Below are 24,726 nucleotides of genomic sequence, written 5' to 3'. Positions count from 1 at the left end.
TGTTTACATAGATGGCTTCTAAGTCTGGTTCTCTCTCGAGGGTTTCATTCACTTTGCCCATACTATCCCTCTCATTGCATGGGCTGGCTAGTTTAAAGGGGCAGCATTGACAGGATGGGTCTGAGCGGGTCTGTTGGAGGGAGATGCTGATCCAGCTGATGGCTGGGAGATGCCAGGGCATGAGTCCTCATAGTGACCAGGGCGGAAACAGCGGTGGCACAGCCGATAGAGCATACAGTGTTGATAAGTGTTATGCCTGCTGTCTTGACACACTTCGCATGGGTCGTGCTGGTTGTGCGGGTAACTCTGCTGATTCGGTCTGGCCTGGTTGCGCGAATAACCCTGCTGACTTGGTCTGGCCTGGTTGCGCGAGTAACTCTGCTGACTCGGTCTGGCCTGGTTGCGTGAGTGGTACGTCTGCCCATTACTTGGCTGGATGTGGGAGCGAGACGGCTGACCAGGCTGAGCCTGTACTGCTGGGGCCAGCGAGGCCGAACACAGTGAGAGCACACGGTCTAGCAAGTCAACCACCTGATGAAGGCCAGGGTCTACAGAGGGGGGACACGCCGGGGCAGGAGTCATTAAGATGGGTGTAGGAGGGCTGAGGGCCTGCGCTGCGACTAAGACCCTGTGGGGCTCACCAAGCTGTTCATGAAAAGAGCCAAAGGAGGGAGGCTGCTGTGACTGCACAACAACAGAAGACTGCTGGGCCCCACCATACAGGACAGGAGGGGATGGGCCACCAGCCATGGGGCTCTGACTGCATGCCGAGATGTTAACCTGCTGTGCCCGTGAACTGGATCTCCTTTGGTCTCTCTGGTAACCATCTAGACGCTCCTGGACCTCAGCTGCAGTCCACTGCTCCACAGGCTTCAGCTGGAAGGACATAGCTAGACTGGGATCTGGGCAGTGCGTGATCAACATCATCACGACCTCGGCGCTCGCATCATCAACACACCGACCCCGGCGACGTAGACACTCATCTGCAACATCGATTGCTTTATTCAGCCGGACCCAGTAATCCATCACTCCCTCACTAGGCCTGGGAACCATGGCATAGAAGTCGGCCATGGGCATACTGGAGTATGTCAGCTCGCTGAAGTTACGCTTTAAAATGTCAAACACAGCTGCAGGGGTCATATTGGCAGACAACTCAGGCCGGCTACGCAGTGACACCTTCACTATGTCTCTAGCTTTACCAGTCAACCTGCCCATCACTAGATCACACAATTCTCTGTCGGTTTTACAACTCGCTCTAGACAGATACACTAGCATCATGTCTTCCCACTCATGTATGGAGACTGGCTCAGTGCGATCACCTCTGAAGAACGGAGGTGGTTTAGTCTCCGCCTGCACTATCACTTTCATCCTTGACATGTCTGCACACCCAGAAAAACATTGTGGTTGGGGTGCGGGGACCTTGGGCTCAGGGGCGGGGACCTGGGGCTCAGGGACGGGGACCTGGGGCTGATAACTGGTCTGGTGCATGGCATGCAGAGTAGATGCAATTTGTTCTCCTATCTGTATGGCAAGGTCTGTGACGAGGCTGCTTAAATCCTCTGACCTAGCGAGTTGCGGGGCTGCATCATTGCCATGCGTGATTGGAGTAGATGTGGCCACTGGCCCCACTGCTTCAAACACTGACTGGCGAACTGTAGACTGACTCAGTTCCACAGGTCTTCCCCTCCCACACATAAGAGCTGACTGACCCCTGCCATATACAGGCATCATACCCACCATCTCCAGATCTGGTGGTCCTGCTTCAGACATGTTCAAGAATAAAAAATAAAAATGCTTCAGAGGGCTATAAACAAAAGAAAAGTATGTGTGAATGTGTTAAATGGCCGCTTGTTACTGCTCAGACTTTAAACACTAGACTACACACGAACACATGTAGGCTACTGTATGGCTATCCATTCACAATTTACCAGAACAGATGGGGGGGGGAAAAAAATAATATATATATATATATATATATATCTCATTACCAGCCAACCATATAAACAAATTAGTTCCTAATTATATTTACAGTGGGCATGTGTTAGATAGCAACACTTGTTACTGCTCAAACTTTGAACATTAGACCATAGGCTATCTATTCACAATACATAACAGATGAAAGAAAAAGAAAAAAAAATACAATGGTCTTGTACAACTAGTGTCGTCTCCAATTACTGTATCATTACAATAATATTTACAATTACAATCAATAGCATATTATTATCAAACAAAACACCCAATATCACATATGCGCTTATCCTATGCGCACACGTTAACGTTCGACGTTGTACTCAGCACAGCCAGTTGAATGAAGAAGCGGCGTGCAGACAGCGTCCCCGGTGGACAGGCGAGCGTTGTCCGTTGTCCGAGGTCAAACGGCACCACGTGTGACCGGTGTAGTATGGGTGTACTCTCTGACGGCGTTGTGTTAAGGACGACAGACATGGATGACTGTTGACGGACTTTATTTCCCTCCTGTTAGGTTACAAAGGCAACACAATGCACCAGCATTAGGAATAGTCATCTGCACTGCAGCACGTGAGCTCACGGAGTTCCAGGTGGGACTCGCTCATAAGAATGACACATTTTAATATACAATTACATTGGAAAAATATACACAATTGAATACAAAACGGACACATGGGAGCTACTGTACACACATACCTGTTAGGTTACAAAGGCAACACAATGCACCAGCATTAGGAATAGTCATCTGCACTGCAGCACGTGAGCTATGGTTGAGAAAAGACGTGACTGCATTAACTCCATGTTAACAGTGCACGTGTGTGCAAACTTCCTACATGCTATTAAAGTGCATTTTACCCAGTCAAACCTCCCACAAAACAACTGCACAGGTACATATTAACAACATTAGTTACATTACAAACTCGTTTCACAGTTTTAGGAATGTAACGTACAATATTTAACAACTTTTAGACCGAAGTCTTTCACTGAACATAATAATTAGTGCTCACCTCACGGAGTTCCAGGTGGGACTGACTCACCGCGAGACAGCAGGCAGGATGTGTGTCCCGGAGGACCAGAAAAGTAAGTGTGTCGATGTCAAAATAAAAGCCTTAACTCCCAAAAGTGCAATAAAACAAAACGAAAGGAATGAAATCAACTTAAATCAATAAAATAAAACGTTTAGTACATGTTTGTGATACAAAAAGCGTCTAAAAGAGAGTATATACATTTGACGTAGAAACTGTACATTGGAGGAGGTTGGGTAGGTGGGCTGGGGCTGGGGGGGGGGGTTGGGTAGGCGGGGTGGGGGAAACTGCACATTGGAATATCGACGAAACCTTACTTGGTCCCAAGAAGAGGGTCTCGTGTATTACTGGGTTAGGACATTTACTGTACATTGGAGGGGTTTGGGTTAGGACATTTACAGGGGCCAGTTCCGAATTGCAGTTGGTGATATTGTCCAAAGATGAACTGTCTGTACCCACACGTACGAAACAAAATGAATGAAGAATGAATACGTGACAAATAAAAGACAAACTTGAAACTTGAAACACGCACACACACATACGCGCACGGCACGCACCATATAGGCCGTCGTTTCATTTCCGAATTGAGTTTTGCTGCAGCCTCGAAAGGCGGGCTCCACACAGTAACCCCGTGCACACTGCGCGCACCGAGGAGCGTCGACCACAGGGCAGGCAGGCGCGCACGGGGAGCTCCGAGCGACTGAGAATATCCTTCAACACTCTTTACCCAACTGTCAGCTTTGGCTGTTTGGCTACTGGTCTGGACGTGGGATCGAGATGAGACATTGAGTTTTTACGAACGACTTTTTGGAACATGTTATTCTAGCAAGAAAAAATTACTCTCATCAATTTCTTCTACAATTTCATTATTTGGGGGATAAGACAAAACGATTGTTTTTCCTCAACGCGCCTTTTCTGTATGCCAGTAGATTTCAGCGCATGGAACTTTGTAGCATAAGAGATATGGAAACATTTACATTGCATAATCTGCTCCTAAACTCCACCGATTTAAACAAGATTCTATGTAATTTTGGAATCAAAAATCTTTCTGAGTGCACGGATGATGAAGTGTCTTCGCCCGAGCCGAAAGGTAACATAATCATTCATCAATTGACATAATTATTTAACAATGTCAGCCTATTTATATATAATGTTAGTCTGCATGTGATTATCCTACAAGTGTCTAGCTCGAACTTTGGAGATCCAAGTGATATTCGATATTAGGCTGCCGGGATCTTTTGGTGATTTACGCACGGCGAGTGGCTGTTTGGGCATCCTGGCGTGCGCGATAAGCGCAGTTCAAGCGTTATTTTCACAGCCTCCATATTATTAAGAATCCAGTAATCATATTGATAGGGAAACAGTCATTATGCAGTTTTTCTTCCTTAACTTTTTCCTTTCTTTTTTTCCTGCTATCTTCGCCTTCTTGTCTTAGAGACCTCTTGCAAACAAAATGTCATGAAGGTGAAACAACTGAGAATTAAGTGACCATTGTCACTGATTGGTTATCATAGCCTGTCCCACAATCTATTGATGATCTGATGGTTGTTTTATTGACCAAGGTGTATTCTGATTCTTAACAATGTCCTCTCTCTCTCTCTCTCTCTCTCTCCCCCTCTCCCTCTCTCTATCCACCCATCCATCCGCCCGTTCATTGTGCTGACGTCTGCCTGTCCTGTCCCCGTCTTCCCCTCCTCTCAGACATCAGACAGGCGGTGCGGATAGTCCTCTACAGCCTCATCTTCCTCCTCAGCGTCCTGGGCAACAGCCTCATCATCGTCGCCCTGGTGAGGAACCGTCGCATGAGGACCGTCACCAACCTCTTCCTCCTGTCGCTGGCCATCAGCGACCTGATGGTGTCCCTGGTCTGCATCCCCTTCACGCTCATCCCCAACCTCATGCGCGACTTCATCTTCGGCACCGGCATGTGCAAGCTGGTCATGTACTTCATGGGTGAGTGGGTTGAACACTGGCATGTGCAAGCTGGTCATGTGCTTCATGGGTGAGTGGGTTGAACACTGGCATGTGCAAGCTGGTCATGTACTTCATGGGTGAGTGGGTTGAACACTGGCATGTGCAAGCTGGTCATGTACTTCATGGGTGAGTGGGTTGAACACTGGCATGTGCCAGCCGGTCATGTGCTTCATGGGTGAGTGGGTTGAACACTGGCATGTGCCAGCCGGTCATTTATTGATGGGTGAGTGACAATAAAGATGATGTAGAGACCATGATATTACCATCAGTATCATGGTTTTAACTTGAATTGTACCGTGGTGTTATCATGTACAAAATACCGTGGTAAATTTCCATCATACTACCATGATTATTTTTCATAAGGGTGTGTGTGTCTGTGTGCCATTCAAAAAACTACTTTAAATAAAAGTCAATTATTCAGTATCAAAAGGGGAAGTACATTCAGTATGGAATGATGGTATGTCTGTCAGTGTTTTTCAGGAGCATTCCATCCTCAAAGCAATGTGCAGGTGCCCTGTGGTGTAGCTTTGAGAGAGATACGTGTTTACATTAGCAGAGCCTGCGACTATAATGTCAATCTTTGAATTAGAGAATCTCAATTTATCATAGATTCTCAGACAATTTATTTTGAAACACTAAATTAAACAGAAGCTTAGCAGATGCTTCTTTGAATAGCATTATATGTAAACAACATTTCTGGCTCTGAAAATTGTAAACACCAGTCAAATGGTAACTTCTTAGAGTCCCAGGGACCCGTTGTTCCCCTGAGCGTAGTTTATTCTCATGTATATTTTCATTATATCAGAGAATTTTTCCACAACTCTGAATTGAAAATGTATTCCCCAAAACTACATACGGCACCTTTAATGGTTTATGTTCATGTGATCTGGCTCTGGTTACTTTCGGTTGAAGTTGGTCGGCTCGCACAATTTAAAATGCCTCATAATCACCAAGTTATCACACATTTTATTAAAATAAACGAAATAGGAACAAGTAACTGCAGGATCGGATACATGTGACGCAGTCAAGAATAGGATACTATGATACTTTATTTGAAATGTAAGTATGAGGTTCCCTTGAAATATAAATACTCAACTAAACTATAAGTAACTCAAAACTGTGCAGTACTTGAGTAAAAGTACTTACTTTTCACCCTGCATGCTGGTTCTTGTGCGGCCATTATTTCATCTACCCAGTGATACCTCAACCATGTCTGCCGGTCAGGTTTTACCATGCCTTCCAATTAACTCCAGTCACCACCAAATGTATTGATAGATCAATAGATAGATAGACAGACAGACAGACATAAAGATGCCACATGACTGCATATCAAAACAAATAACCACAATAAAAAAGTCAACCATAAAAAACAACGACAATCTATTAATTAGAAAAGATAGGATAAGAAAAGATAACAGAAGATAAGATAAGATATTCCTTTATTGATCCCCTTGGGGAAATGCAGGCATCATAGCCGATAAAATTTTATCTGAATATAAAAATATGAGACAAAATAAACAGTATAAACAATATAATTACCTCTGAATATAAAAATATGAGAAAAAATAAGTCTACCAACCTACCGATATGTCCGTCGTTCCTAAACTGCTCTGCAGAATTCAAGTGGGTGAAAGTTCTCTAGCCACTAGTGGTCGATGGAGCAAAACGTTAATTTCATGCCCTGACTGTGGGTAATAGGGTAGAGTCTAGACGCAGAATAAACGAATCTACCGGTGAGACTTTGTTTAGGGCGTAAGCACTCTCATCTCCACTCCCATCTCCAGAACCGTCTACACATTATCATTAGTTTAATGAACTATGAACTAGAAATATATTGGTTGTACTAAAGAATGAGAGAAACGTGGCTTGAGGATGGCTGTTAAAGTTGCACTATGGTGTTTTTTGAGGAGGATTTGTTTAGATTTACAGACCTTGCAATTTCATCTTATGTGATCATGAATAAAAACTAAATCGTTCTGAGGCACTGTAAGCCGAGAATGGCAATTTGGCAACGTCTTTATTTATTATTTTATTGCAGTTTTCTCATGATAACTACTTATTATTTCTTTATCTCAATATAACAAAGTCCGTTGTGATAACAGATTCATTTATTTCGTTATCTCGTCGATATAACAAAGTCAGTTTTCTCGTGATAATGGATTAATTTATTTCATTATCTCGATATAACAGAATACTTTAGTTTTGGTGGGATAATTATCCAGAACCATGTGCAGAACTCTGAGATGATTACGAACTGGTTCATGTGATCACGTCCTGATTTCAGCCTTCAAGAGCTGCCACTGGCTGTCTGTTGCTGTACTGAACATTGTTATATTGAGATAATTAAATATAAACCATGCAAGGGGCCAACCTGCTCATCAGGAGCAGTTAGGGGTTAAGTGTGTTGCTCAAGGACACTTCGACACGCTGCCCGGGAGGAGCGGGAATCAAACCGGGAACCTCCGGATTACCAGACGACTGCTCACGGGGGAAGTTATCCTTGTGCGAAATGATGGACCGTGTAATTCCTCCTATTATTTAATTTACTTGTTTCGTTGAACTCACAGAGCCCCTGCGGGAACACGTTACTTCCTGCGGTTGTTCACAGGCTTCCTGCTCACACGCTTGGCTGCGTTCGTTGAGATCGCAGCGCTGTCAGCCAGGGGTGATCACCTCATTTGTCCATGCGCACGATAACATGTTTATGTCCTCCCTCCGCTGGATGGTACAGTCTGATAATGTAGAGGGTATTTATAGTTCTAGTTGTTAATGGACTTCGTTAACACGGCTGCCCCCATGACGGAGGTTCTTACCTGTACAGCTGTAAAGTGCAAAGTGACAAATCGTTAATCTACAAGTACAGCTGCAAGTATTACAACGTGCTGTCGACGGGTTAACGAGCGCCGAGTGTGTTATTAGCCACGGTACTGACCCGCTACCGACCCGATGCCCTTCGCCTGGCGCTCGGCCAAGTCGCAAGCTGATTAACTCCATGTTGGGTTTATTTAAGGGGATATATTTTGTGAGTCAATCCTGACGCTAGAAATCAGAGACAGAACCCTTGGTTTTGGGATGTCACCTCACACCTGCTCCAACCCAATCTGAACTTTCTCAGCCGAGCTATAGTCACTTTTTCAGCACCTACTCCCCATGCGCAGATTGCCCACGGAATCTAAGTTTATCAATATGCGCATGCAGAGTTTGGGGAGTAGGTGCGAAAAGGTGACTATAGCTTGGCCGAAAAAGTGCCGATCAATTTGGGATTGGTCTGTCCGTGTTCAGGAGACTCAGACGTATAAAAGTCTATTGGATTATGTCTCCAGCACCCCCACAGCCGTAGCTACAACCACTTAATGTCAAGGCTCTCATCCACATTCATTCATTTTCTCCCCCGCACTCTCTCCCATGAGCTAAATGTAACGCGGAAGTGCAGTGGTCTATGCTTGTGTGCTGTAGGTGCAGATCCCCTCCTGGATTCTCAGCTGTCTGTGGTCCTTGGCAAGTGTTAAGGCCATCATGCAGCCTCGCTTACGATATGTAAATAAAGTATCAACCACAGGAAAGTAATATATTTACGTTTCGTATCGGTGAAAGTCCCAAAAATTACAGTTGAACTAACAGTGATTGTGGTGGGGGGGCGAGTGAGTTCACCACTAGACCAAGCCACCCACCCTGATACAAACACAGCAATACTATGATGATGGTTCGTTTTAACGTTAAGATAGAAAGTTAGCATTTTAAGTGAGATCGGGCTACTCAACACTACCGAGACACACTTTTCTGATAGCCTCACCCCAACCCTAACTACACACTGTTACCTTAAACTAACCATAACCTTAACCCCAACCCTAACTACACTCTTACCATAAACTAACCATAACCCTAACCAGGGACATGCACAGGGCTTTAGAAAGGCAGGTGCCCAATAGGAGAAAAGGGCATCAATTATTAAATGCAATGCGAGCGCGCACAGCGCGCAAGCCCGATTTTTGGGGTTAATACAAGTCTATGGTACATTCAGTTTCACCGATAGATGTCACCAAAACTACATAGTGTCCCTTTAATAACACAATATGCGCTCCAGACCAACAGCTGCGGGCGGCATGCCGAAATTAACACTGTGTTGAGAAAGCAAGAGAGAGAGCGAGAGAGAGAGCGAGAGAGAGAGAGAGAGAGAGAGAGAGAGAGAGAGAGAGAGAGAGAGAGAGAGAGAGAGAGAGAGAGAGAGAGAGAGAGAGAGGGAGGGGGAGAGAGAGAGAGGGAGGGGGAGAGAGAGAGAGAGAGAGAGAGAGAGAGAGAGAGAGAGAGAGAGAGAGATAGAGAGATAGAGAGATAGAGAGTATGCTGCGTGATTTTCCTAGCACTAGCAGCTGACAGGGAGGGGCTGGGGAGGGGTGATCTGGCGACGTGTTTCACGAGAGCCGCGCATCTTGCAAGTGAGGCGGTGAGATGAGAATGTGATAAAGCATGAAGTAAAGAGATAATGCAATGCCACCGCCCACCGCGGTATGAATAATAAGAAATGTAGTATGGGGGATTCAGGGGAAGTGCAGTGTTGCCACTTCTAGCCTGCCTGCCGCCTGATTGCATGAGACTAAAGCATGGATAATCACAACTTCACAAGGCAATGCATGCCCGAAATATACAGTGCACTGCAAACCCGACATTTTATTTTGTTGGGCAAATACCTTACAGATACAGCGCTCAAAACTCAAACCTCTACTGCTCCTCTACCACTCCTCCACCACTGCACTCCAAACTGATTGTGTGACTCCCATTGTTCTTGACCAGGCCACATTTCACACCTCCACTTCCTCCCACAGGCTGGGCAGATTTTCATCTTAAATTTGTATTCGTCCCAAATGTCCCAGCCCCATCGGATTTCTTAGCTTTTTTCACTGTTTACTTATCATGCATTGCAACACTAATATATGGTCAGTACCCCAAGTCAGACTGCCCATATACAAATTATTTTGGGGGTCTGAGGGCAGTAGCCCCCGACCCCCTCCCTGGGGAAGCACTTAAGTTAAGTGCTCCCTTTGTTCACCCAGCCACCAGCCCCGGAAAATTAACACCTGAGTACTAGACTTAAGTGGCACACAAGCAGCAACAAGCAGCAGACAAGCAGCAGACAAGCAGCAGAATTGGTTTGATTTTTGAGCGCTGCGTCTGTACCTGATGAAGCGTACTCTTGCTTTGTTTTAGTTGAAATAGTAACTGTAAAAAAAGAGGTCTCGACTCGAGTGTGAGCTCAACAACAGCTGGATATCAATTTCGTGTTCAGTGCACTGCTGGCCCGGCGTGCAGTTTACATCATCTCATCATCACCCACCCACGTGCTATGCGTAAATAATAGGTCCTTCCAGGCTGGAAGGACCTATTATTTACGAGAGGGGTGGCATTTCTCTCTCTTTCTTTACCTAATATTTAGATTCTATCGTGACATCTTTCATTTGGAAGGGCAGGGCAGTATATCTATAGTGCAACAGTAAAAAAAAAAAAAAAAAAAAAAAAAAAAAAAAAGAGGGTGGCATAAAAAGGGCACTTTCTAATGAAAAATGAAAAAGGCAGGTGCCCGGGCACCCCTTCACCCCTATGTGTGCACGTGCCTGACCCTAACCTTAACAACACTGTTACCATAAACTAACCATAACCCTAACCTTAACAACACTGTTACCTTAAACTAACCATAACCTTAACCATAACCTTAACAACACTGTTACCATAAACTAACTATAACCTTAACCCTAACCTTAACAACACTGTTACCATAAACTAACCATAACCTTAACAACACTGTTACCATAAACTAACCTTAACAACACTGTTACCATAAACTAACCATAACCCTAACCATAACAACACTGTTACCTAAAGGCCAACTTGCAGGTTAAACCCTACTCTTCAATTATGGGTAGTTTACATCATTGGTATCTATTTTCATTATTATAATTTTTTCATTTGACGCCGGAAATTCCACTCAGAAAGGGTTAAAAGGGTCCACGCACGAATAACATGTATGGAGCAAATCAAAAAGCTTATCAGACGCTATCAGTGCCGTGACGTCACTACCGGTAACTATGCCTTATGCCCGTCCGGGTCATAGTACCACTGGCTATATGGCTCTGGCTAACGTTACCCCGCTAACGTTAGCATTATGTCTACTGTCGTGAACCATTTTAAATCAGGGCATGTAAAAGAGTTTTGGGAACGAGTAAAATGTGCAGGTCCTCTTCTCAGACCTGTGGGGCAAAGCACTGCACAGGCATCATGCCGGCTAGCAAGCTACACGTCACGGCATGTTGATACGATAGCAGCCCCTCGGATAGTACTCGGTGCATCAGTCACGAAACGGGCTACCACGATAGCTATTAGCTAACTAACGTTAACGTTACAAGCTCAAACACCTTATAACTACTACTAACTGTCGTGTCCATAAGTTCCCTGGCAGAATAATTCGTTTATGAGGACAAAGGTATACAAAGAGGAGAGAACCATTTTAAATCGGGGCATGTTAGGAGGTTCGAGAACCATGGATTAAAATATCCACGTGCGTGGTGGTTGTGGTTGAGTCGACAAAATGTTTGATAAAAACGCTAAAACTGGGTCAATTTCGATAATCCCCCCCCCCCCCCCCCCTCTTCATGAAAGTCACTGTTGGCCTAGTCACATTGTTTATTGAACAAAAATATAACATGCAAGTGGGCCTTTAAACTAACCATAACCCTAACCTTAACAACACTGTTACCTTAAACTAACCATAACCTTAACCCTAACCTTAACAACACTGTTACCTTAAACTAACCATAACCCTAACCTTAACAACACTGTTACCTTAAACTACCCATAACCTTAACCCCAACTTTCTATCATCATTGCTGTGTTAGTATCAGGGTGGGTGGCTTGTTCTAGTGGCGAGTGCACTCATGTCCCACCACAAGAATTGTTAGTTCAACTCTTGATCATGCTTTTTTGGGGGGTGGACTTTCGCCGATATGAAACGTGAATATATGACTTATATATGCATCATGAGCGACTTCCCAGCTCTTAGACAAGTCGTCTTTTATAGAGTTAGGAAACGTACACACCTTGTTTTTCAGTCCTAGTCCTGAACTTAAGAATCATCATTTCCTCACACTTTCCCTGTGCGCCTGAGAGGCTCTCGCTGTGCAACACTGTCTCATCAGAAAACATAAACAAAGTAATTTTATTTTATCCCAAAAATAAAGAGTGATCGTTTTTTTCTTTTGCCAATACGAAACGTAAATATATTACTTAAACAATACGTAAATATATTACTTATGGCTATAAGATAACGTACATTATGTACCTTTTTCCTGTAGTTGATATACTTTATTTACATTCTAAGCGAGATCAGGCTGCATTGTGTGTCTGTGTGTGTCTGTGTGGGTGAGGACGTGTACATGAGCTGGTGATTAATGGGTGGGATTTCCATGGCACTACTGAAGGCCAGCAGAAAAGGTTTCAAAAGAAAATGCTTTAAAACAATTTTTTATGTATATTTTCAAATGAGAAAGAGCCACAGTCATGTAGAATGACTATTGCAGTCGTGTATTTAATCATGAACATCCATTTAAATACAGGCCACAATTCTCCTCATGTGAACTACTAGAGCCATATGAAATCCGTTTTATTTTTTTCCAAATTCCATTTTATTTTTTTCCAAATTCCGTTTTTTCCGTTTTAATATTTCAGAATTCTGTATTTTGCTTTGTACGCTCATTTTACCATCAGAAATAGTGTCTAATAAGTGGGAATGAATAAATGTCCACAATTTAATAAGATATAACAGTCCATTTAATAGGGCTGTCTTAAATACTTCGAAGCTTCGTTCGATGGGCATGGTATTCGAATATGAAAATAAAATTAGATTATTAAAAAAAAAAAAAAAAAAAAGTATATATATTTTTGCAAAATCAACTCTGCCTCTCTTTGTTGACTACAACAAGCAATGCTGTTTGTTATTTAAGATGAGGTCGGACTCTGCACTGACAGATTTGTGTTCATTGTGCTGCTTTTATAAAGCCTCAAATGACGGCTTGCAATATTTCATGAAAGCAAAGTGTTTTGTTTGTCTAAGATTTAAAAAGGTTTAAACTTTACAGCACTGACAAAGTTGAACAAAGTGCTGTACAAGTCCCACAACATAAAAAAAAAAATAATAATATATATATATTTTTTTATAGTTGATTCCATTTTTATTGCTCAATTCCGCGATTCCGTCCGCGATTCCGTGATCGCGGATTCCATATGGCTCTAAACTACCCACTTACTAGTTACACTGCTGGCCAGTATAACTTACTATCATAGTGTATTTATACCTGTATCACTGTACATATAATACTATATCTACTGTATATCTATAGATATCCCTTATACTCTTACTAGTTACACTGTTGGCCAGTATTACTTACTACCATAGTGTCTTTATACCTGCATCACTGTACATATACTATATCCCTTACCTACTCTTACTAGTTACGCTGCTGGCCAGTTAAGTTACTACCATAGTGTTTTTATACCTGAATCACTGTACATATTAATACTACAACTCTGTACATATACACAGTAAATTTCGCAGAGTAAATTTTACTCAAACTGAGTACATTTACTCAAACAGAGTACAATTTTACTCAGTTTGAGTAAAATGTACGCTGCAAAATTGACTGTGTATCTGATTAGCACTATTACTCAGTAGTACTCATTTATATATTTTATACCCAGTTTAATCACTTGTACATTGTATATTACTATTGCACTTTACTGTTAGGTTTGCACTCTGGTTGGATGGCAAACTTATTTCCGCTGTACTGTACTTGTGCTGTATAAGTATAATGACAATACATTTGAATCTAATCAAATGTAATTCAATTACGGTACGCAATAATATCCTGGGCATGAAACTAACTATTTCATACACAGAATTCTACCAGCCATACAATTATTATTTTTAGCTGCCAAAGTAATTTTTAGAGTAGAAAAGATTGGCAAGGAATAGAACACAATTGATTACGTGTCAGAGTTTTCAGAGGAACTCGCGGGCGGTCGGATGGCGTAGCGGAGATTGCGCTCATCACCAATGCAAGAGGCTGCGGTCTCGACTCCCGGAGTCAGCATTGCCTTGCGGCTTGGGCCGATCGTCATACTAACTTGTTTGGCTGAGTTAGTGGGAGGGAAGTCGAGGGTGGTAATCTGGCGTTGTGGACAGGTCAGGTCTGGGCGCCTGCTCAGCGAAAGGCAGGAAATGGTGAAGGCAGCGTGACCAACCAGCTCGGAACTAGGCAAAATCTGCATATGGCTCGCTGATAACAAACTATCATTACACATGGGCAAAACAGAGTCCATTCTCTTCGGTTCAAATAACAAACTCAGCAAGACCGACGGCTTCTCAGTTACACTGGGTGACAATATTGTCACAAGGAAAGAAGATATTACCTACCTGGGTTCAATCCTAGAGGAAAATCTTTCCTGTGACAAAATGGCATCCAATGTAATAAAAAAAGTCAACCAACGAACTCGATTCTTGTACCGGATCTCCTCACTGGTAAACAAGAATACCCTGAAGACTCTGGCAGCACTCATTCAAGGGTACTACGACTATGCTTGCACCTCATGGTCCAAAGCACCTCAAAGGCGCTAAAAACAAAATTACAAACATCTCAAAACAAACTGGTCAGACTACTGCTTGACCTTACTCCTAGAACCCACCTCACCCCTGCCCACTTTGACAACCTAGGATGGCTTAGAGTAGACGACAGAGTACAGCAACTTGCAATGGGCCTGGTCTACAAGATACACTACACGACCAAGGTACCCATGTACATGTCAAAATACTTCCCAAAGGTCAGTGAATACCACGATCACAACACCAGAGGGAGCTCCACAAATCATGTTTTTTTTTTTATCCACTTTTTTCTCCCATTTTTCTATATTTTCTCCCATCCCAATTTCGTATCATCCAATTCAACCCTCCCCTGTCACGAACGCTGTTTCTTGCCTCCCACAAGCCGGCTGCAATGTGGACTAAGTCATACATAGCACAAGTCCCCTCCGGTACTTGAGGTAACAGCAGTCGCATCTTTTCACCTGCGCAGCTCGATCTCTCAGTGGCGAGGAGTAACGCGTGGGAGGCTCACGCTGCCCCCGACACTTCCTGATTCTACTGCGCAGGCGCACCAACCGACCTGTAGGAGTCGCTGTCCACAACGCCCGATCCCCACCCTTCAGTTTCCCTCCCCGTAATACGGCCAATGTGTATTACTGCGGACGACCAGCTAAACTGAAAACAATGTGGAGAGCTGGATTCGAACACGCGAACCCAGCGTCTCCACATTGGTGGCGAGTGCCTTGCCCACTACACCACCTAGCCGCCCCCTCCACAAATCATGTTAAACCCAGATTCGGCTCAAACAAGGGACTAAACACGTTTCGCAATTATGCCACATCAATGTGGAACGCACTACCCAAAGCTGTAAAGGAATGTGAATCACTACCCACTTTCAAAAACACTCTCAAAAAACACCTACGGGAGACTGCAATTCGAAACTGGCCCCTGTAAATGTCCTAACACAACCCCCTCCAATGTACAGTAAAAATGACCAAGTATGGTCTTGTCAATATTCCAATGTACAGTGTTGCTTGTACAGTTGTACAGTGTCCCCCACCCACCCCTCCTACCCAACCCCCCCCACTCCTACCCAACCCCCCCCCACCCAACCACCTCCAATGTACAGTCCCCCCCCCCACCTACCCAATCCAATGTACAGTTTCTACGTCAAATGTATATACTGTTTTTTCTGGACTCTTTTTGTATCACAAACAGTACTGTATTTGCAAATCTGGTATGTCATAAATGTATAGATGTAGCAGTACTGTCTATCTGTATGTCATGTATGTCATATATGTTACGATGAATTGAAAATGGGGGACCCTGATGTAAACAAGACGAAAGCCTTTCTCTGGTCTGCATCCCCTTAACAATTGTATGTATTGAGCTGTACTGTACTGTACCCATTCTGCAATCTGTTAATAAAGTTTTCAATCAATCAATCAATTAATTCAATCAATCAATCAAAACCTCCCACGCGTTACGCTTCACCAATGAGAGTCCTCGCTGCCAGGTGAAAAGAGAGCCACTGGCTGTCTCCACATGTGTCGGAGGAAGCGTGCGGATGACTTCAGGGTTCCCTTGTACCGACCAGTAGGAGGAACATGCGCACAACAACCAGGTAGGGGAGGGGGGAATTGGCATAACGACTAAATTGGGATGGGGAGAAAAAAAAAAAAATCAGGCGGAGAAAAAGAGGATTAATGTTCAGAGGAACAATGTTTTATTGTTTTATTTTTATTATCTAAAGTTTGGTAAGTTAGAGTGTTGTGTTAATTCATAGTTAAACACAGTAGAGGCTGAGTACTTTAGTATATAACGATGGTAAGTTAGAATGTTGTGTTCATTCATAATTAAAGATAGTAGAGGTTGAGTACTTTATTATCTAAAGATGGTAAGTTAGAGTGTTGTGTTAATTCAGTTAAAGAACTCCCTCCCCCAGTCCATCAGAGACTCCCCTACACTCTCCACCTTCAAAGCTCGCCTCAAAACCCACCTGTTCTCCCTTGCCTTCAACCCCCCCCACCCCTAAACCCCCCCCCCCTCCACTCCAACCTGATTGATATCTGTCTCCAGTCTTTTTTGTGCTATCAGGCTGTCTCCCCTGTTCCCCCCATGGTCTCATGTTCCTTTTGTTTTTGTTTCTTTGCTTTCATTTCTTTGTTTGTACCCCTGCTCCCGACTACTTTTGTATTTTATTTTATTATTTTTTAAACAAACATATAAACAAACATGACAACACACGATAAGATATACAAGCATTAATTGTCAGGGCACATCCAATGAGATCACATTTTAGTTAGTTGTCTTATATAAGATATACCCCCAATACCTGTTATCTAAAAAACCTACACACATATGCTCCAGCTCGAACCCCCCCCTCCCGGACCCCACCTTGAGAAGTACCTCCACTATCCCTCGCACCTAACCAGACACTACCATTATAAGCTAGCTTTTATTCTCTCCACCACTTCTAACCACATTGACATTTTGGATTCATTGAGACCCAGAATTCTTGCTGTAGATATTTCATGGTAAATTACATCGAGATATGTAAGAAACCAAACTTTACGGCACATTTTTTCCGGTTGAAACCAGCGTGATGCAATCAGCTTTTTAGCTACTGTGATACCCGATAAAACCAATCTCTTTAGCTGTGGATTCACTGCAAACTCAAAAACATCATTCAATAGTAATACCGAGGGGTGTACAGGTATATTCCAAGATACGAGTTTTGATATTTGTTGGGTCACCCTGCTCCCGACTACTGTCAGCGACTTCGGGTTATTGAGAAGCGCTATATAAATTAAATTAATTATTATTATTAAAGACCGTAGAGCAGGGGTCAGCGACCTTTACTATCAAAAGAGCCATTCCCCCCCCTCCCACAAAATAAAATTCCTCTGGAGCTGCAAAACGAATTTACCCTTAAAATGAAGATAACAGTGTATAACATTTTATATATAGTTATCCCCAAGCATATCCCCCATATTTAGCATAAAACGCCTGACAATTGCATACCCAAAGTAATTTGTGTTTTTTTATACTTTATACTTATAGCACACATTTTGGAACACATTAATGGAATTATAAAGCAACTAAAAGAAAATGTTTGACTTTTTATTGCTGTTTTTACCTGTTATAACAAAGGAAAACCTCAAACTCTTATGAAGAGGAGAAAAAAGACTGGCTGTGTAGACCTATTTTTAAATAAAACACAGAAGAGGATACAAAACACTGGTGTCTGTAGACCGACTTTGAAATAAAACCCTGAACTATTCAGGTATATTTGAGTCCTTCCCTTATTTGTGGAACATTTATAAAATAAAAAGTAGTCCACTTTGAAAAAAAACTACCATGTGTAGACCTACTTTGAAATAAAACACAGAAGAGGAGAAAAAACACTGGCATCTGTAGACCTGAAATAAAACCCTGAACTATGCAGCTCCATTTGAGTCCTTCCCTTATTTGTGGAAAATCTATAAAATAAAAATGTAATCTTTTGTTGTTCGCAAATTTCTCACCACATAAGGCATACAGGTAAGCCTGCATCATTAGTCGTGAAATCAAATTAATCTGTCCACGCTGAATTAAACCCTCTATTTTCCTCAGACTTTTCCTTTTTTTGGATTTATCCATGGTTAGCTTACTGGGGGTCGGAAACTCAAGATTAGCCACTTGCAGATGGCAGGGAGAGGCGCGGGGTGTGACGTACTGTATATTTTAGTTGATGAAATATTTTTGTTGACTAAATATTTTAGTTGATGAAATATTTTTTTCATTTCAGTGTCACAGTATGACATCGATCTCCAAAATAAGAGATACAATTTTTTTCAATTTTCTTTTAAACAAAACTTTTTTTTTTACCAGGGAGCCACAGCTGATTGGCTAAAGAGCCGCATGCGGCCTCGGAGCCGCAGGTTGCCGACCCCTGCCGTAGAGGCTGAGTACTTTATTTTATACAATGTCATGCAAATTTCTCGATTCTGAGTGGCTGAAACAGTCAAGTTAGACGTTGTTATTTATCATAACACACGCTCGTGATCCCAGAACCCGCCCACAACCGAATTACAATCACTCCGCCGTTCGAGTTTTTAGGAATGAAACCAAGATGGCGGACAATAATCTTTATGAATGGCTGTATTGATAGCGTCATAAAAAACGATTCTGTCACGTGGAATGTGTTAGTTGCTTACACAATGTTGGATTATGTAATTGGTTGGTCATGACTCATTGTGGAACAAAATATAAATCGTGCAAAGTGTGTTGTTAGATGCCATTCGTCAAAAGGACACTCATTTCACTGTTAATAAACATTTCAATCAATCAATCAATCCAATAACACACGCTCACTTCACTGTTAGACGGCATGCTTTGAAGCCTTGTTGTTTCAAACTGGTTATGCTTTGGCCCTCTTTCGAAGTCGGTTATGCTTAGAGTTTATCTTTAGAGCAGGGCGATAGACCACCAGCCCTGATTCCAAACTCTAAGCATAACCGACTTCGAAAGAGGGCCAAAGCATAACCAGTTCCAAACAAGGCGGACATTAATACAATTTTCAATCAATCAATCCAACAACACACGCTCACTTCATTCTTAGATGGCATGCTTTGAAACAGCGCACCTCCGAGCTGCTTCTACACACGGAGGCAACTTCTCTTCTTCTTTTTTTTTTAACAACTTTTTCTGCGGATGGTTGTCATTAAATCTTCAATTCATGTGTGTTTATTGTATAGCAATAAGGTTGGATGAATGTGCCAATTGTATAAAAGCCATTACACCACTTGTAGTCATGTGTTATGAGAATTAGAGCATGCCTAGGCCCTAGGGGGGGTCTAACAACCACCCCTAGGCATGCTCTAATTCTCATAACACACTCCTGCACGTGATGTAATGCTTAAATATAACAATGGTAAGTTAGTTCATTCATAGTTAAAGTAGAGTACAGTAGAGGTTGAGCACTTTATTATCTAAAGATGGTAAGTTAGTGTTGTGTTCATTCATAGTTAAAGTGGAGTACAGTAGAGGTTGAGCACTTTATTATCTAAAGATGGTAAGTTAGTGTTGTGTTCATTCATAGTTAAAGTAGAGTACAGTAGAGGTTGAGCACTTTATTATCTAAAGATGGTAAGTTAGTGTTGTGTTCATTCATAGTTAAAGTAGAGTACAGTAGAGGTTGAGCACTTTATTATCTAGATATGGTAAGTTAGTGTTGTGTTCATTCATAGTTAAAGTGGAGTAAAGTAGAGGTTGAGCAGTTTATTATCTAAATATGGTAAGTTAGTGTTGTGTTCATTCATAGTTTAAGTAGAGTACAGTAGAGGTTGAGCACTTATCACATTCACACCAAATGATTTGGATTGATTCTACAACTGTCTCTGGTCTCTGATCCCTCATCTCCGATCCCTTGTCTCTGACCCCTTGTCTCTGATCCCTGACCCCTTGTCTCTGACCGCTTGTCTCTGACCCCTAGTCTCTGACCCCTTGTCTCTGACCGCTTGTCTCTGACCCCTAGTCTCTGACCCCTTGTCTCTGATCCCTGACCCCTTGTCTCTGGTCCCTTGTCTCTGACCCCTTGTCTCTGGTCTCTGATCCCTAGTCTCTGGTCCCTTGTCTCTGGTCTCTGATCCCTCGTCTCTGGTCCCTTGTCTCTGGTCTCTGATCCCTCGTCTCTGGTCCCTAGTCTCTGGTCCCTTGTCTCTGACCCCTCGTCTCTGGTCCCTCGTCTCTGGTCCCTCGTCTCTGGTCTCTGACCCCTCGTCTCTGGTCCCTCGTCTCTGGTCTCTGATCGCTCGTCTCTGACCCCTCGTCTCTGATCCCTCGTCTCTGGTCTCTGACCCCTCGTCTCTGGTCTCTGATCGCTCGTCTCTGACCCCTCGTCTCTGGTCCCTCGTCTCTGACCCCTCGTCTCTGGTCCCTCGTCTCTGACCCCTCGTCTCTGGTCTCTGATCCCTCGTCTCTGGTCTCTGACCCCTCGTCTCTGACCCCTCGTCTCTGGTCTCTGACCCCTCGTCTCTGATCGCTCGTCTCTGACCCCTGGTCTCTGATCCCTCGTCTCTGACCCCTCGTCTCTGACCCCTTGTCTCTGATCCCTCGTCTCTGACCCCTCGTCTCTGACCCCTCGTCTCTGACCCCTTGTCTCTGGTCTCTCGTCTCTGACCCCTCGTCTCTGATCGCTCGTCTCTGACCCCTCGTCTCTGGTCTCTGACCCCTTGTCTCTGATCCCTCGTCTCTGATCGCTCGTCTCTGACCCCTGGTCTCTGACCCCTGGTCTCTGATCCCTCGTCTCTGGTCTCTCGTCTCTGACCCCTCGTCTCTGACCCCTTGTCTCTGGTCTCTCGTCTCTGACCCCTCGTCTCTGACCCCTTGTCTCTGATCCCTCGTCTCTGACCCCTCGTCTCTGGTCCCTCGTCTCTGACCCCTTGTCTCTGGTCCCTCGTCTCTGATCGCTCGTCTCTGACCCCTCGTCTCTGGTCCCTCGTCTCTGATCCCTCGTCTCTGGTCCCTCGTCTCTGATCCCTCGTCTCTGATCCCTCGTCTCTGACCCCTCGTCTCTGACCCCTCGTCTCTGACCCCTCGTCTCTGGTCCCTCGTCTCTGATCCCTTGTCTCTGGTCTCTCGTCTCTGACTCCTCGTCTCTGATCTTGTCTCTGATCCCTCGTCTCTGGTCCCTCGTCTCTGACCCCTCGTCTCTGGTCCCTCATCTCTGACCCCTCGTCTCTGATCCCTAGTCTCTGACCCCTTGTCTCTGATCTTGTCTCTGGTCCCTCGTCTCTGACCCCTCGTCTCTGGTCTCTGATCCCTCGTCTCTGGTCTCTGATCCCTCGTCTCTGGTCCCTCATCTCTGACCCCTCGTCTCTGGTCCCTCATCTCTGACCCCTCGTCTCTGGTCCCTCATCTCTGACCCCTCGTCTCTGGTCCCTAGTCTCTGACCCCTTGTCTCTGATCCCTTGTCTCTGATCCCTCGTCTCTGGTCCCTCGTCTCTGACCCCTTGTCTCTGATCCCTTGTCTCTGATCCCTCGTCTCTGGTCCCTCGTCTCTGACCCCTTGTCTCTGATCCCTCGTCTGACCCCTCGTCTCTTGATCCCTCGTCTCTGACCCCTTGTCTCTGGTCCTGTCCAGGTGTCTCTGTGAGCGTGTCCACCTTCAGCCTGGTGGCCATCTCCCTGGAGCGCTACAGCGCCATCTGCAACCCGCTGGCCTCCAGGGCGTGGCAGACCAAGTCGCACGCCCTCAAGGTGATCTCCGCCACCTGGCTGGGCTCCTTCGTGCTCATGCTGCCCTACCCGGTGTCCAGCACCCTGAAGCCCTTCACCCGCTTCAACAACAGCACGGGGCACATGTGCCGCCTCGTCTGGCCCAACGACGCCATCCAGCAGTCCTGGTGAGCGGACGTTTTATTCTCCAAGCCAAGGCATGTTTTGTTACGCAGTGTTTGTTTAGTAATACCAGGAGGTCTGCTGCGTTCAAGGGAAAGTACTAAATATAAATCTGCCATTTTCCAAGAAGGCGGCCTTGATGAAGACCCAGTCGGGCTGAAACGTCTAGTTTTTAATAGATAAAATGTGGATCAGAGCGTAGTGTGTTGGTTCTACACCTTCTTCTGCAAATGGATCTTCGTGCAAGAAGATTATGTGCATAATGACTAACTATTCTTAATATTTTCTACTATACTCACAAGAGAACCAAAAGGCCTGATAATACTGTATATTTGAAGACCTTGGGTATAATATGGTGTACTACTGCATGCTTTTGGGACTCTCAATCATTCCCTTTTAACATGCTAGAGCCATGTTTTCATTAACGGGATAGTTTGGAGTTTAAGTGGCATGAAATACTTGCTATTATTATTGTTGAGACAATGCCATTAGCTTACTCACCGAGTCCTGTGGTCGGAATTCTGGAACTGGGTCAAAAGATCCGACCACAGGACTTGTGAGTAAGCTAATGTAAAAAAATCAGACCATCATCTCATACCATGCTATAGTATCCTGTCATCCATTCATCCATCCGTCCGTTCAGCCTTCCATACATCAACAGGGAATTTAATAATTCTCAATTTAAGGTCTTACAATGTATTAAAAAGTATTATACTAAGTATCTGCGCAGCCTGCAGATACCCGGATCAAAAAAAGTCACCTGTTGAGTAGAAATTTTACCCATGTAAGTATATATAATATTGTCATATATGTTCAGATACATTGAGTGCTTATGACCTATCACTTAAAGGGGCATTTTGTCGATTTCTAGTAGAGTCCTATCATTTAGTTTTGAGGCGGGCATGTGATAATCTGACATAAAAGTTATTAACATGTTCTGGGTCTTGAGAGCTCTGATGACCATACATACGGCTGGATCTGACCGTATTTCGTAAACTATTTGCCGTCTTCCCTCCTGAGAAACTCTGCTGGGAAGACGTCACTGGGGAGAGCAGACCTCTCGTGAACGGCAGATGGTTTTTCTTCAGTTATTTTCAACTGTACTGCCCTGCAGAAGCTAACCGCAGTAACTATGCAACAATGGCTTTAAAGTACTTTGACAATCCAGTGATTTTGTAGTTACAATTCCTTATACCATTTTCTCTAAAAACAGAGCAAGATTTAACTCTGAAACTTTGTCACAAGATAAAACAGATATTTAAAAGTAGAATATTCTAAACTCAATTTAGAAATGTCTTTAGTTACTGCGGTTATCTTATGCAGGGCAGTACAGTTGAAAATAGCTGAAGAAAAGCCATCTGCAGTTCACTAGAGCCCTTCAAGACACAGAGGCACAGTGGTAAATCTGATGTCCGATTATCATGTCGTCCTCACAATTGCCTCTTCATTTTCTATGGCCTGGTCGGCCCTGTTCTTCCAGGTACGTCTCTCTGTTGTTGCTCCTCTTCCTGATCCCTGGAATAGTCATGATGACCGCCTACGGCCTCATCTCCCTGGAGCTGTACCGCGGCATCAAGTTCGAGATGAACAACAGGAAATCCAGCAGAGGTATGAAAGGGATCGCACTGCCAAGACCTCCTTTTGTTCGACCTATAATTGATTTCTGTGCCAAGCCAGTCCTGACCTTTTCAGAACGTCTCGAGATCGATCTCATTTTCCAATTTGTCTTGGACAGGTCTCGATGCTCATCATTGTACGCCGATGATTAACTCTTTTATATCACCCAGCCGGTTTCATCTCGCACTCGCTGTCGAAATCTTTTGCATCACCCGCCGGTCTTATCCTGCCTAACGGTTAATCTCATGATTCCCCCGACAGAGAGACAAGCCAGCACGGGCAGCATCAAGCCCGGCGACAACGACGGCTGCTACCTCCAGCCCCTGAAGAAGAAGAGCGTGACGGCAGCCACCGGCGGCAGCGCCAACAAGCCCAAGCTGAGCCGCGTCTGCAGCAACAGCTCCACCGCCAACCTGGTGGCCAAGAAGCGCGTGATCCGCATGCTGCTGGTCATCGTCTTCCTCTTCTTCCTGTGCTGGACGCCCGTGTTCGTCGTCAACGCCTGGCAGGCCTTCGACCACCGCTCCGCCTACCGGCTGACGGGCGCGCCCATCTCCTTCATCCACCTGCTGTCCTACACCTCGGCCTGCGTCAACCCCATCATCTACTGCTTCATGAACAAGCGCTTCCGCCAGGGCGTCTTCGCCACCTTCGCCTGCTGCGGCTGTGGCGGTGGTGGAGGCGCCTTGGGGAAGTCCGGCGGCAGCGGGGCGGCGAGAGGCGGAGGCAGGGTCGGACTGAGGGGCGTGACGAAGAGCGGCCAGGAGGAGAACGGCCTGTGCTCGCCGGGAGGCAACAACGCGCGGTTCACGAACAGCAGCGTCCGCGGCGGGTCCGCTTGGAGCGAGTTGACTTGAGTTGGACCGGTCTCGAGCCCTGCCCCCTTTTCTCGACCCTCCGATCACGACCGTCGCGGCCGGTGGATCGAGGAGAGAGGGCGGGGCTCGGTCAACCGGTGCCTTCCTGTAAACAGAGAACATTGAGTCGAGTTGAAAGACGGCGAGAGGGTAGAATGTTGTTATTTAAGGGCCCTAGAAGTCCTTGTTATGACTAGTTTCTGGCCATATATGCCGCTTCAGCTTGGAGTGTGATAAGACAAGGGCACAATAGTCTATATAGAGGTGGTGTACATTA

General features: G+C 44.6%; 1 protein-coding gene across 1 annotated transcript; it reads left to right on the top strand.

Annotated features, from left to right (window-relative positions):
• Positions 1 to 3,956: 3,956 nt before the first annotated feature.
• cckar (cholecystokinin A receptor) lies at positions 3,957 to 24,449 on the top strand (the record flags this gene model as incomplete). Its single annotated transcript, XM_084312182.1, has 5 exons — positions 3,957 to 4,083; positions 4,695 to 4,946; positions 21,719 to 21,980; positions 23,456 to 23,583; positions 23,854 to 24,449. The coding sequence occupies 5 exons, from the start codon at positions 3,957 to 3,959 to the stop codon at positions 24,447 to 24,449; spliced, it is 1,365 nt and encodes a 454-aa protein (XP_084168308.1).
• Between the last annotated feature and the right edge of the window lie 277 nt (positions 24,450 to 24,726).

This window comes from Notolepis coatsorum (genome assembly GCF_963971535.1).
Source record: "Notolepis coatsorum genome assembly, chromosome: 4".
NCBI lineage: Eukaryota > Metazoa > Chordata > Actinopteri > Aulopiformes > Paralepididae > Notolepis > Notolepis coatsorum.
The sequence above is the reverse complement of the archived record's forward strand: the minus strand, read 5'-3'. Positions and strand labels throughout refer to the sequence as shown.